At 36.8% G+C, this 14,409-nt stretch overlaps 1 protein-coding gene across 2 annotated transcripts in view; it reads left to right on the forward strand.

The window, feature by feature from the left end:
- Nucleotides 1-14,409, forward strand: part of USP32 (ubiquitin specific peptidase 32) — a 223,916-nt gene that overhangs the window by 141,934 nt on the left and 67,573 nt on the right. For both annotated transcript variants that reach the window (XM_021067306.1, XM_021067305.1), the window contains exons 10-11: nt 1,509-1,592; nt 3,442-3,503. In XM_021067306.1, the coding sequence (XP_020922965.1) occupies nt 1,509-1,592; nt 3,442-3,503 (146 nt within the window). The remainder of the gene's footprint in view (nt 1-1,508; nt 1,593-3,441; nt 3,504-14,409) is intronic.

Raw genomic sequence — 14,409 nt, forward strand, 5'->3', positions numbered from 1 at the left:
TGTTTTGTTATCTTTATTTCTCCCATTTTGGTAAGTTATGTTAAACAATAGAAGTCACAAAAAAAGAACACATATTGTATGATTCTACTTATATGAAATTCAAGAACAGAAGCAATACTAACATATGGTAATAGGTGTTACAGAAGTGATTCTGGGGATGAGTTGGTTTAACTAGGAAGGACCATAAGGATATCTAGGATGATGGAAATGATTCTTATCCCAATCTGGGTATGCATATAGTCTTGAAAATTTTTTTTAAAATAATATCTATAAGGATCTCTTCTGAGTTCTTTAATAGCAGCCAGAATAAGCATGTACTTACTTTACAAAGAATAAATCCTTGAACTTTCTAGCTTGACATTTATTAGTTAAGAATATTATAATAGATTTGTTCCTGTAGCTTGCATTACTGTGATGTCTGTGTGTCCCTGTGAAATTGAGGATAATCCACATATGTGAGGCATATTTGAGTTAATTTGAGCCTTTCCATTCAAACATGGACATGTACCAGGTGGCAGATTTGTAGCATATAGTGGTGTTTTATAGCCTTAGAAAAAATAATTTTTTTCCTTCAATCACAATTCCAGAAGGAATCATTAACTGGTGCTCAATATAAACAAATAATAGAAATGAGTTTTATAAGGCTTAAGCTTTGTTTGGCAATTCAGATTTTTTTTTTTTTTTTTTTGCTTTTTCGGGCTGCAGGTGTGGCATATGGAAATTATCAGACTAGGGGTCAAATCTGAGCTGCAACTGCTAGCCACAGCCACAGCAATGTGGGATCCACGTCACATCTGCAACCTTTACCACAGCACACAGCAAAGTGAGGCCAGGGATCAAACCTGCATCCTCATGGTTACTAGGCGTGTTTGTTTACTGCTGAGCCACGATGGGAATGCCAGCCAATCTTTTTCATTTACTTTTCTGCCAAAAACTAAGGTATCCATTTCTATTTAGTATGCGCATAAGCAGAAACATGGAAAAGTTCTGTTTAAAAATGTCTTATGTAGAGATACAATTTCCAACAGCTTTTATCTGAATGTTTGATAAAAATGTTGGTATTATTGCTGTCTATTTTTTTGTAAAGTGGAGTTTCTACTTCTGGCTGTGCTTTTGAACATTAAAAAGGTGATTTAGCAGCTCCAACCCCATGTAATCATGATGAAATGGTAACAATTTAAAATAGAACTTGGACCTTTCAACCCATTAGCCATGTTCACTGGTGACTAGGTTCTGCCAGTAATACCCATTATTTTGTACCTTTAGACTGGTACAGTGACAACGCTGGATCCCTAACCCATTGAGCCACGTGGAAACTCCAAGTTTACTTACTTTTAAACTTTTCCTATCTGGCCTACTTTTCAGATGAGCACATGGCATCTTAAAATACTACTTTTCTTTCAGACAAGTGACCATTTTAGGTTCAATAAATGAGATTTTATTCAAATGCCATAAAAAATGAGGACAGTCTTAACGTGAGACCTTTTAAAACACTGTTTCTCTTTCAGATGGGCCATCTTACTCTAGAAGACTATCAGATCTGGAGTGTGAAAAATGTTCTTGCCAACGAATTTTTGAATCTACTTTTCCAGGTACGTTTAAGGTAAATGACAAGTATAGAAGGCAGTAGTTCCACATCTTTTCCATTATGTAGTAGTTATTATAACTCGGCTATAAAACCATGTTATAAGAAGAACTGCATTATCCTGTACACCACCCGAAAGATGGTGAGCTAGAGTGTCCGTGCCTACTGAAGCTTCTCAAAATCATGCATGGGTGACAGGAAAGTAGAGTACAGCTGATTCTGTTTATCTTATAACTCATGATAGCAGAATGTATACCTAACAGAGAATAACTTAAATTGTAAAAGACATTATAATTTGCTATTTTTCTTCACTCTTGTCTTTTTTTAAAGGCCATGTGTAAGGCAGTGTGAACAGCGAAAGATGGATCATAGGTAGGCAGGTGTAAATTTTTCACAAAATATACAATCTTTTTAGTTAAGAGCTTATCTTAGGTGCTAGGTTTTTTCTTAATTTTTTTGTTTTAATTCTTTAGAAGGTTCAACAAAGATTTGAAGGAAGAGAAAGAAAGAAAAGCTGCCAGGAGTGAACATGAAGTCATAGAGCTTGCCAGATTTTAACTATTTTCCCAGTTAAAGTAGTTCTCTTGCTTCAATTTAAAAAAATAACTTATGAGAGTTCCCTGGTGGCCTAGCAGTTAAGGACTTGGTTGTCACTGCTGTGAACTGGGTTTGCTTTCTGGCCTGGAAACTTACGCATGCTGCAGACGCAACAACAACAACAAAAATACACATACAACAAACAAAAACACCCTTATGGTTTCCCATTTTTCATAGTTCTTCATATTTATGTTGATATATATTAGTGGTATTTTAGGTTCTCTTTATTTTATTTTTCCCTTCCTCAAAAAGGCACCCCTGTGAGTTTGAAAAATTTGGTATCTTTATGTCTGTCACGTATTCCATTGTAAACAAAGAGTAACTTGTCTCTGACACAGCTGTGTTAGAATAAATGGAAATTGAATTCTTCCTGACAGCTAATGGCTAATTAATGTATATTTAAAACATACGGAGTCTAATGTCTGTAATATCCATTTAAGCCCCTCAGTTGCTCCACTATGAGATAGAATTTTCAGCAGGGATTTAAGTTGATGGCTCTGTAAAATATCAACATGTACAAAAATAACATAAATCACTACTGTGAACAGAAATGACTTGCTTGGTAATATGAAAATTGATCAGCTATTTTTAATCTCATTTAAAATAAAGCCCTCAACTACTTTATCCTAATTAATTGTATATGTAAACATTTTGACTGCTTAAGTTTGTGTCTGAGTCATCTTATAGCACTCACATAGCAAAGCATTTAAAATTTTTGTATTGCCTTTCCTATTTTCTCATGCTTATCAGGGACTCACAGCGGTACTATTTTTCTGTAATTTATAAACAGACATATGCTTGAGATTTGCTTTTGTGTGTTGGTGTTTCCAGCACCATATTATGAAAAGCTGGAAGGTTTTTTTTTAATTGACTACTCATCTATTCATCATCTAAATTTTAACATTATATTTTACTGTGCTCACTTTAGCCCATATTAAGACATGCTTTTAAAACTTTATGTTAATATATGAGTAAACAGATTGTTAAGCTAAGTTGTTTTATTTTCTATTTGTGTCTTAAAATAGAGTTAGCTGGTAAGTTCAGCAATAAAAGCTTGAATTATGTTCTTTATTTGCCAAGATCCCACTCTTGGCCGGGGTATTTACATGTAGCATAAGTAAGTGTCGGAGTTCCTGTCCCGGCGCACGCACCAGAAACGAATCCGACTAGGAACCAGGAAGTTGCGGGTTCGGTCCCTGGCCTTACTCAGTGGGTTAAGGATCCAGCATTGAAGTTTAATTTACCATTTTTATCTCTAGGTATGTCACATAGTTCTGGGGTTAAGACCTGCTACTCCAGAAGAGGAAGGACAAATTATTAGGTAAGTTTGTAGTTTCAGTGTGTATTTTTCACAATATATTTGAAATTTCTGACACCTGAAATATATTGTTACTAAATAAGAGCATGTCCCTCCCCCCACCCCCCTTTTTTTTTGGTGGTCTTTTTAGGGCCCCACCCGTAGAATATGGAGGTTTCCAGGCTAGGGGTCCAATCGGAGCTGTGGCCAATGGCCTACACCACAGCCACAGCAACACCAGATCCAAGCCACATCTGTTACCTACACCACAGCTCAGTGGATCCTTTCTTAACTGAGAAAGGCCAGGGATGGAACCCTCAAGCTCATGGTTCCTAGTCGGATTCATATCCGCTGTGCCTCAATGGGAACTCCATATAACAGCATGTCCCATTTTAATGTAATCATTACAGAAGCACCCTGTTTCTCAAAATAATCATATAAGGAAAGTATTTTTGTGGTGAAGGAGGAGCTAATAATGTGAGTCTGACGTCTACTCGCAGAACAATGAAGAAGGCAGCCTTTTTCCACTCCCCACTTTCCTTGGAGTATAAAACTGTAGCCCACCTAATCCTCTGGGCAGAGCCCTCTCGCCTGTCCGCTTGCATCACAGAAGCACCTTATCTTGATAAATCTATTTCTTGCCTGTCAAAAAAAAATATTTTTGTTAAAGTAACTTCCTAACCAAGATATTGCATTGGTATATTTAAAGTGTAAGTGTGATGACCTCATAAATACATGTTTTGTGAAAGGATTCCCCCCATTGAGTTAATTAACGCATCCACCACTATCACCTCACATAATCTTGAGGTGGGGTGAGAACATTTAAGTTCTGTTTTCTTAGTAAATTTTAGTTAAACAATATAGTATTATCAACTATATCACCACATTAGATTTGAAGATCTTGTATATCTTATGATGAAATTTGTACCCCCTCCCCTTTTTTGGTACCAAACCTGTATTTTACCCAGCCTTCAGCAGGCACTTTTCTACTCAGAGTTTGAATTTTTTTTTTTTCTCTAAGATTTCATATATAAGTGATGCTATGCATTATTTGTCTTTGTCTGGCTTTTTTCACTTAGCATAATGCCCTCCAGCTTCATCCATGCTGTTGTGAATGGCAAAATTTCCTTCTTTTTCAAGACTAAATAAAACTCTATTATATATATATTAAAACACCACATTTCTTTAACCAGTCATCTTTTTTGGGCCCACATTGTTTCCATACCTTGGCTATTGTGAGTAATGCTGCAGTGAATGTGGCAGTAGAGCTAGCTTCAAGATAATGATTTTGATTCCTTTGTATATATATATATACTCAGAAGTGGGATTTTTGTATCCCATGGCAGTTCTATTTTTAATTTCTTGAGAAACCTCCATACTGTTTTCCATAGTGGCTGTATCAATTTACATTCCCACCAAGAGTGCACAAGGATTTTCTTTTCTCTGCATTCTTGCCAACATTTTAAAATTTCTTATCTTTTTGATAATAGCCATTCTAAAAAATGTGAAGTGATATCTCATTGTGGTTTTGATTTGCATTTCTCTGATTTTTAGTGATGTTGAGCACCTTTTCATGTAGCTGTTGGCCATTTATATGTTTTCTTTAGCAAAATGTTTATTCAGGTCCTTTGCCCATTTTTTACTTGGGGTTTCGTTTTGTTTTTTACTATTGAATTATATAGTTCTTTGTGTACTTTGGATATTAACCCCTTATCAGATAGATATGTGGTTTGCAAATATTTTCTCCCATTTCATAGGTTGCCTTGTAAATTTTGTTGATGGTATGCCATTGACACTTAATATTCACATACCCACATGTATACATACCTCTGATGGAACTGGTAAATTTTTTACAAAGATGAGAATATTCTCAAATATTGTTTTATTTTCTGCTTACATATTCACTGCAGATAGTATAAAATGACACTTTTATTTATCAATAAAATCTCTTATAATTTAAATGACTGGCTAATAGCCCCTATTCTTCCCCTAATTTTGTCTCTTTTTCTTTAGCATAAGTATTTTGGATTTATCTAGTAATAAAGTCTGTAAGCCTTTAATTAGGAATTCGCTTAAGCAAAATTATTTGAGGTAAAATGCCTGAATTAATGGGCCTCCGCAGGAGTTCCCATCGTGGCTAGTAGTCCCGAATCTGACTAGTATCCATGAGGATGCAGATTCAATCCTTGGCCTTACTAAGTTAAGGATTAAGGATCCGGTTAAGGATCTGGCATTGCCATGAGTTGTGGTGTCAATCACAGACACAGCTTGGATCTGGCACTGCTGTGGCTATTGCTGTGACCAGCAGCTACAGCTCTGATTCAGCCTCTAGCCTGGGAACTTCCATATGCAGTGGGTGTGGCTCTAAAAAGACCAAAAAAAAAAAAAAAAAAAAAAGGACCTGCACATTTTTATAACTATAATTTAGTTTTTAATACCTTAAGTATCTTTCATTTCTTTAGGATTACTATTATACTACATGTTTGTATAGAAAGTTTTAGACACAGGACAGAATCTCCACTAAACTCTGCTTTTACGCTTTTTTTTTTTTTTTTTTTTTTTTTTGCTATTTTGCTTTTAAGGGCCTCACCTGCAGCATATGGAAGTTCCCAGGCTAGGGGTTGAATAGGAGCTACAGCTGCCAGCCTACACCACAGCCACAAGCAACACCAAATCCAAGCCATGTCTGCAACCTACACCAAAGCCACAAGCAACACCAGATCCCCAACCCAAAGCAAGGCCAGGGAACAAACCTGCATCCTCATGGATAATAGTTGGGTTCATTTCTACTGCACCACAACGGGAACTCCCTAAACTCTACAATTTTTTAACAGTTTCTGTAGGCTTTGGACTCCTGGATAAAAGAGATTTTACTGAAACAGGGTTTTTTTTTAAATACCTGAGAATAGGACTACATAGTCATTTAAACATCCAAGCAGTGCCAAATGAGATTTAGATTAATTTTAAGTAGTAAATATATTTCGCAATTTTTTTTTTTTTTTTTTTTTTTTTTTTTTTTTTTTTGGCTACACCCATGGCACTCAGAAGTTCATGGGCCAAGGATCAAAACTGCACCACAGCAGTGACAATGCTGGATCCTTAACCTGCTAGGCCACCAGGAAACTCTTATTTTATAACTTTTTAAAGATGGGTTTTTTATAATGGTTACTTCTTAAAAAAGGCTTTGCTAAAATCCACATTTTAAAATGTTGTTTTCATAAGATCTGTAGTCTTTTTAATTTTTGTGTTCAGAAGACTCCTTGTTTATAGTTTTACATGTTGACAATGTTGTCTTAATTTTCTCTGATTTTTAGCTACCATAAAATAAAATCTAAAAATACATTGAAGTGCACAAATGGGATATTATAAAGAAATAAAAGACTTATTAACTGTGGTAGCTTTTTTTTTTACAACATTACAATGTAATTTCATGTTATACTAACATTTATGAAGTTAGCATGACTTAGCATAGATATTAAAAATGTTTTGGGAGTTCCTGTCGTGGCGCAGTGGTTAACGAATCCAACTAGGAACCATGAGGTTGCGGGTTCGGTCCCTGCCCTTGCTCAGTGGGTTAACGATCCGGCGTTGCCGTGAGCTGTGGTGTAGGTCGCAGACGCGGCTCGGATCCCGAGTTTCTGTGGCTCTGGCGTAGGCCGGTGGCTACAGCTCCGATTCAACCCCTAGCCTGGGAACCTCCATATGCCGCGGAAGCGGCCCAAGAAATAGCAACAACAACAAAAAAGACAAAAAGACAAAAAAAAAAAGACAAAAAAAAAAAATGTTTTGAAGAGGAAGCTGAGATTCACAAAAGTTGGGGAACTTACCTAAAATTACATGGAGGTGGCAGAATCAAGTCTAGGACTTTTTTCATTAAAAACACAAATAATCGGGATTTCTCTTGTGGTGCAGTGGGTTAAGGATCTGGTGTTTTCACTGTACCAGCTCAAGTCACTGCTGTGGCACAGGTTCAGTCCCTGGCCCAGGAACTTCCTTATGTCCAAAAAAAATTTTTTAAAAAAAAGGGGGGAAGAAAAAATAAAAGAAAAATAAATTTGTCCTGAAACTAATATTGCAAGTCAGTTATACTTCAAATTTTTTTTAAAAAATGCAAGCTTATGAATGAAATAATTATAGATTAAGAAATATGTCTCTAACTTATAGAATCAGTACTTTGTTTAAAAATCAGTATCGGGAGTTCCCGTCGTGGCGCAGTGGTTAATGAATCCGACTAGGAACCATGAGGTTGCGGGTTCGGTCCCTGCCCTTGCTCAGTGGGTTAACGATCCGGCGTTGCTGTGAGCTGTGGTGTAGGTTGCAGACGCGGCTCGGATCCCGCGTTGCTGTGGCTGTGTAGTAGGCTGGTGGCTACAGCTCCGATTCAACCCCTCGCCTGGGAACCTCCATATACCACGGGAGCAGCCCAAGAAATAGCAAAAAAAAAAAAAAAAAAAAAAAATCAGTATCATGATTTTGGCTGAGTGAAGATCTCAGCAAATTCTCTCCTCAAAAAAACAACTGGATAAAACTGTCAACCAACCATTTCATGACTCTGGAAACTAACCAAGTTTTTCAACAAATTGAGAAGCATTTACTCAAGAAAAATACTAAACCTTGGGAAGAATAAAGGGATTCTGTAGTATTTCTACCTGAGGCTATTCAGGATATTCCCATTCCTTCCCATTCAGCAGATCTGCATGATAGTTTTACCAGGGCAAGCCAGAGAGGGCTGACTTAGCTTGGAGTAGAGCAGTGCTGGATGCCCAAAAGAATTGTAGAAAACAGTAGAGATCGCCTGGTGGCAAACAATCAGAACATCACTTGCTTGGGGTTGAGATAATGGTTAGGGGAAGCAGCAGAGTGACAGGCCAGTCAAAATATTAACAAAGAGGTCCAGAGAACAAGAATATTAATCATGAGTATTAATAAACTTCCTCATCTTCTGAATGATCTCAAAGTCTACAAATATATATACAAGGTACATGCAAGCTCAGAAGAAATCAAAAAGAGACTTAGCTGTTTATTCATTCCTGATTTAATTTGAGTCCTTGCACATGCAGGAAGTAAAAGCCTTCCCTTGCCCAGAGAAGCTTTGTAACCTGTCTGAACTTTGCATGCATTTCCCAAATGGTGAACACACATCCAGCAGGAAAAAGGTGCAAGTGGCTCCAAATGTTTAAGCACTGCCTCTCATCTGTCATTGGCTGACCAGTAAATTACACTCTTCCCAAGGAAGCCAGGCTTAAAAATACGTCTAAGAAATAATAATAAAACTATGAGCAGCCTCATAGTTGCAAAAGAGACAGACTCTACAGAATTAGTCCAGGAAGTCACAAGTCAAAACACACAGAGGGATCAGAATTCAGAGTTGCTTAAATATTGGATGAAAAAGCAAGATACTACGATATACTGTCTACAAGAGACTCACCTTAGGGCAAAGGATACATATAGATTGAAAGTGAGGGGATGGGAAAAGATATTTCATGCCAATGGACAAGACAGGAAAGCAGGAGTTGTAATACTCAGACAAAATAGACATTAAAATGAAGACCATAAAGAAAGACAAAGAAGGACACTATTTAATGGTGAAAGGATCCATTCAAGAAGAGGATATTACAATTTTCAGTATATATGCCCCTAATACAGAAGCACCCAGATATAAACAGCAGATACTAACAGACGTAAAAGGAGAAATTGATGGGAATACAATAATAGTAGGAGACTTTTAACACCTCACTCACATCAATGGACAGATCTTCTAGACAGAAAATCAATAAGGCAACAGAGATCCTAAATGACACAGTAGAAAAGTTAGACTTAATTGACATTTTCAGGACATTACATCCCCAAAAATCAGAATATGCATTCTTCTCAAGTGCTCGTGGAACATTCTCAAGGATTGACCACATACTGGGGCATAAAGCTAACCTCAACAAATTTAAGAGTATAGAAATTATTTCAGGTATCTTCTCTGACCACAATGACATTAAACTAGGAATCAACCACAGGAAAAGAAATGAGAAAAAAACTAACTACATGGAGACTAAACAATATGCTACCAAAGAAACCAATGGGTCAATGAGGAAATCAAAAAGGAAGTTAAAAACTACCTCGAGACAAATGATAATGAAGACAACCATTCAAAATCCATGGGATGCTGCAAAAGCAGTGCTTAGAGGGAAATTCATAGCAATACAGGCCTTGCTCAAAAATGAAGAAAAATTTCAAATCAACAGCTTAACCTACCACCCAGATGAATTAGAAAAAGAAGAACAGGAGTTCCTGTTGTGGTGCAGTGGTTAACGAATCCAAGTAGGAACCATGAGGTTTTGGGTTTGATCCCTGACCTCACTCAGGGGGTTAAGGATCCAGCATTGCCATGAGCTGTGGTGCAGGTTGCAGACGCGGCGCGGCGCGGCTCAGATCATGCATTGCTATGGCTCCGGCATAGGCTGGTAGCTACAGCTCCGATTAGACCCCTATCCTGGGAACCTCCATATACCACGGGAAGCGGCCCTAGAAAAGGCAAAAAAAAAAAAAAAAAAAAAAAAAAGAACAGACAAAACCTAAAGTCAGCAGAAGGAAGGAAATCATAAAGATCAGAGAGGAAATCAGTAAAATAGAGATTCAAAGAACAAGAGAAAAAAAACCAATAAAACCAATAGCTGGTTCTTTGAAACGATAAACAAAATTGACAAACCGCTGACCAGGCTCACCAAGAAGAGGAGAGAAAAAACAGAGTTGCTTAAATATATTCTCAAATTATGCCCAGTTTTTAGTAACAAAAATTATAAGATATGCAGCGAAATAGGAAAATATGACCTGTATAAGGGAGAAAAACTAGTTGATAGCAACTGTCTCTGAGGTGGCCATTCATGTCAGATTTAGCAACTAGATTTCAAAGCAGTATGATAATTGTTTTCAAAGAACTAAAGGAAGCTTTGTTTAAAGAATTAAAGTATAATGATTACAACCGCTCAAATACAAAATATCAATAAAGAGGTAGAAATTTTAAAAGAGAATTAAATGGAGATTCTGGAGTTATAAAGTACAGTGAGTGAGAAGTTCCCTGGTGACTCAGCAGGTTAAAGATGTGACATAATTGCTGTAGCTCAGGTTACTGCTCTGGCACAGGTGCAATCCATGTTCAGGGAAATTCTGCATACCTCAGGCCCTACCAAAAACAAAAGAAACAGGAACAGTGAATGGAGAAAAAGTCACTGCAGGGATTCAGCAGCAGATTTGAGCTGACAGAGAAATAACCAACAAAGTATAATGTAGACCAAGAGATTTTTTTCCAATATGAAGAACAGAAAGAATAAATTAAATGAACAGCACCTCAGAGACATGTAGAACGCCAGCAATAAGTATACCAACATAATGGAAGTCCCAGAAGGAGAAGAGAGAAAGAGAGAGAGGAGCAGAGAAAAATATTTGACAAATTAAAGGCTGATCCTTCCCAAAATTTGTTGAAAATCATTAAGAATTTCAGTGAACCACAAGTTAAATATAAAGAGATCCACATCTAGACATACCCTGGTCAAATTGTTCAAAGCTAGAGGCAAAGAGAAGATCTTAAAAGCAGGAGGGAAAAAAAAGAAAATAAAAAAAATAAAAGAAAATAAATAAAATAAAAAGAAAAAAAAAAGAAAATAAAGAAAAAAAGTGGGATGGCATTTAAAATGCTAAAAGGGGAGTTACCATTGTGGCACAGTGGAAATGAATCCAGCTAAATATCCATGAGGATGTGGGTTTGATCCCTGGCCTCACTCAGGGGGTGCGGCCCTAAAAAAAAGAAAAATGCTAAAAAGGAAAAAATTGTCAACCCGAAATTCTTTTTTTTTTTTTTTTTTTTTTGTCTTTTTGCCATTTCTTGGGCTGCTCCCACAGCATATAGAGGTTCCCAGGCTAGGGGTCTAATCGGAGCTGTAGCTGCCAGCCACGGCAACGCAGGATCGTTAACCCCCTGGGCAAGGGCAGGGATCGAACCCAAAACTCATGGTTCCTAGTCGGATTCGCTAACCACTGCGCCACGACAGGTACTCCAACCCGGAATTCTTTATCCAGCAAAACTACCCTTCAGAAATGAAAGTAGATTTAAAACATTCCTAAATAAATACTAAATTTGTTGCTGGTAAACATGTCTTAGGATAATTACTGCAGGAACTTTTTAAGGCTGGAAAGAAGTAACACCAGATGGTAATTTGAATCAACACAAAGAAATAATAGAGCACCAGAAACATAATTACATAGCTAATAATAAAAGACAGTATAAACATTTTTCTATTTCTTTTTACTGATTTTTAAAATATAAATTCATGAGACAGTAATTTAAAAATTGTGATATTATAGAAAACATTTGACAGTAATAGTACAAAAACAGTAGGAGGTGGAGCTATATTTGAGGAAGGTTTCTATATTTTATTGGAATAATTTAGTATTCATCTGAAGTAGAATATGTTAAGATTCATATTGTAGCTCTAAAGCAACCACTAAGAAAATAATCCCAAAATGTAGTTCATTTTTTTTAAAGTGATAAACTAGAAAATATTTAACACAGAAAAGGAGGTAAAGAGTTAGAACAAATTAAAATACTTGACGTAATGGAAAACATAAAATAGTAGACATAAATCTGTACCAATAATTACCTTAAATAATAATGAATTAAACATTCTAGTGAAAAAGTAAAGATAGACTGAATTTTGTTTTGTTTTGTTTTGTTTTTGCTTTTTCAGGACCACACCCAAAGCATATGGAGGTTCCCAAGCTAGGGGTCAAATTTGGAGCTGCAGCTGCTGGCCTGTGCTGCAAGCCACAGCAACATCAGATCTGAGCTGCATCTGCGACCTACGCTACAGCCCACGGCAGTGCTGGGTCCTTAACTCACTGAGTGAAGCCTCATGGATGCTAGTCAGATTTGTTTCCACTGAGTCACAGTGGGAACTCTGTTAGACTGAATTTTTTAATTGACTAAAATGACTTGGGATTTTTTGATTGATGTTGGTGCAGATGTGATACACATTTAGTAGAAAGTATATTTTGAATTTTGATCTTTTTCTGCACTACTAATATATAATATCTCTCTTGTAATGCTGGGTGGCAGCAGTAAGCAGCTCCCAGTCAGCCACTCAGTCACAAGGGTAAATAGCCAGTACATTTATTACCATTCTGTACTAATACAGCTATTGTGTTTTTCATTGCCAGTGTAGTATTTAACAAGTCACATGAGGTATTCAACACTCTATAATAAAATAAGTTTTGTGTTAGATGATTTTGCCCAACTGTAGGCTACTGTAAGTGTTCCGAGTATGTTTAAGGTAGCCTAAGCTAGCCTGTGATGTTCAGGAGTTTAGGTGTAGTAAGTATGTTTTTAACTCACAGTATTTTCAGCTTATAGTGGGTTGTCGCAACATAACCCCATCATAGATTGGGGATGATCTGTACTTGAGATTTAAAGACAAATAGATTGAAATTAAAAGGTGAAAAAGATATAACCAAGCAAATGGTAATCATAAGAGCCGAAGGGGCTATACTAATATTAGAATAAAAGTGGCTTTTAGCAAAGAAATGTTGCTACAGACCCACATTTTATAATGATAAAAGTTTCAGTTCATCAGGAAGATACAGCAATTGTAAACATATATGCATCCAGTAACAGAACACTCCACGCAGCACACAGCAGAGGACATATTCAAGTGCCCATGTACTGTTGCATAGAACAGACCTTATTCTGGGGCCTGGGTTATCATGCTGTGGTTCTTTGGCTAACTTGGGAATGCTACTTGACAAACATCAAAAGGTGATTAACAGTTTGGGGCACCTTACAATTAAATGAAACTCTAATTTCAGTGTACATAAGTGAAGTTTTATTGGAACACAACTATGTTCATTCAGAGAAACCATTGGGGAATGCAAATTCATTAACCTAATAAAAATTTCTTGAAAGACCTGATATTTCTAATAGTAGAACACTGAAGGCTTTTCCCGTAAGATCAGGATACTTGCTCACACCATATCTGTTATGTATTAGAGGGTTTAGCCAGTGGAATCAAGCAAGATAAAGTAAATCAGTTTTTAAAGGCATCCAGATTATAAAGGAAGAAGTAAATTTGTCTCTATTTGCAGACAACATGACCCTATATATAGAAAACTCTAAAGAATCCACACTCTGTTAGAATTAATAATTAGTTCAAGGTTGTAGGATACGAGAACAATATTAAAAAAAAATCAATTGAATTGCTATTTGCTAACAAAGAGTGATTTGAAAATGAAGTTAAAATTAAGACAATCAAGAGTTCCTGTCATGGCGCAGCGGAAACGAATCCAACTAGGAACCACGAGGTTGTGGGTTCGATCCCTGGCCTTGCTCAGTAGGTTAAGGATCTGGCATTACCATGAGCTGTGGTGTAGGTCACAGACAACAGCTCGGATCTGGCATGGCTTCTTTGGCTGTGGTGTAGGTCACAGACAACAGCTCGGATCTGGCATGGCTTCTTTGGCTGTGGTGTAGGCCAGCAGCTACAGCTCCCATTAGACCCCTAGCCTGGGAACCTCCATATACTGTGGGTGCAGCCCTTAAAAGACAAAAGGCCAAAAATAATAATAATAAGACCATGATTCCATTCTTAGTAGAGTCAAAATAAAATCTTTAGAAGCAAGCTTAATGAAAGAAGCGTGAGACTTGTGCACTGACAATTACAGAGCCAGAGAGAAATTAAAATCTTAGTAAATGGAGAGACATTCCATGTTCATGGATTTGAAAACTCAATACTCTCAAGATGGTAATTCTCCCACACTGATTTATAGATTCGCCATGATCCCAATCAAAATGCCAGCTTTTCTGTAGAAACTGATAAGACATTCCTAAATTTTACATAGAAACATAAAGAACTCAGAGTAGCCTAGACAACTTCAAAAGAGGACAAAATAG

Source organism: Sus scrofa, chromosome 12 (assembly GCF_000003025.6).
Source record: "Sus scrofa isolate TJ Tabasco breed Duroc chromosome 12, Sscrofa11.1, whole genome shotgun sequence".
NCBI lineage: Eukaryota > Metazoa > Chordata > Mammalia > Artiodactyla > Suidae > Sus > Sus scrofa.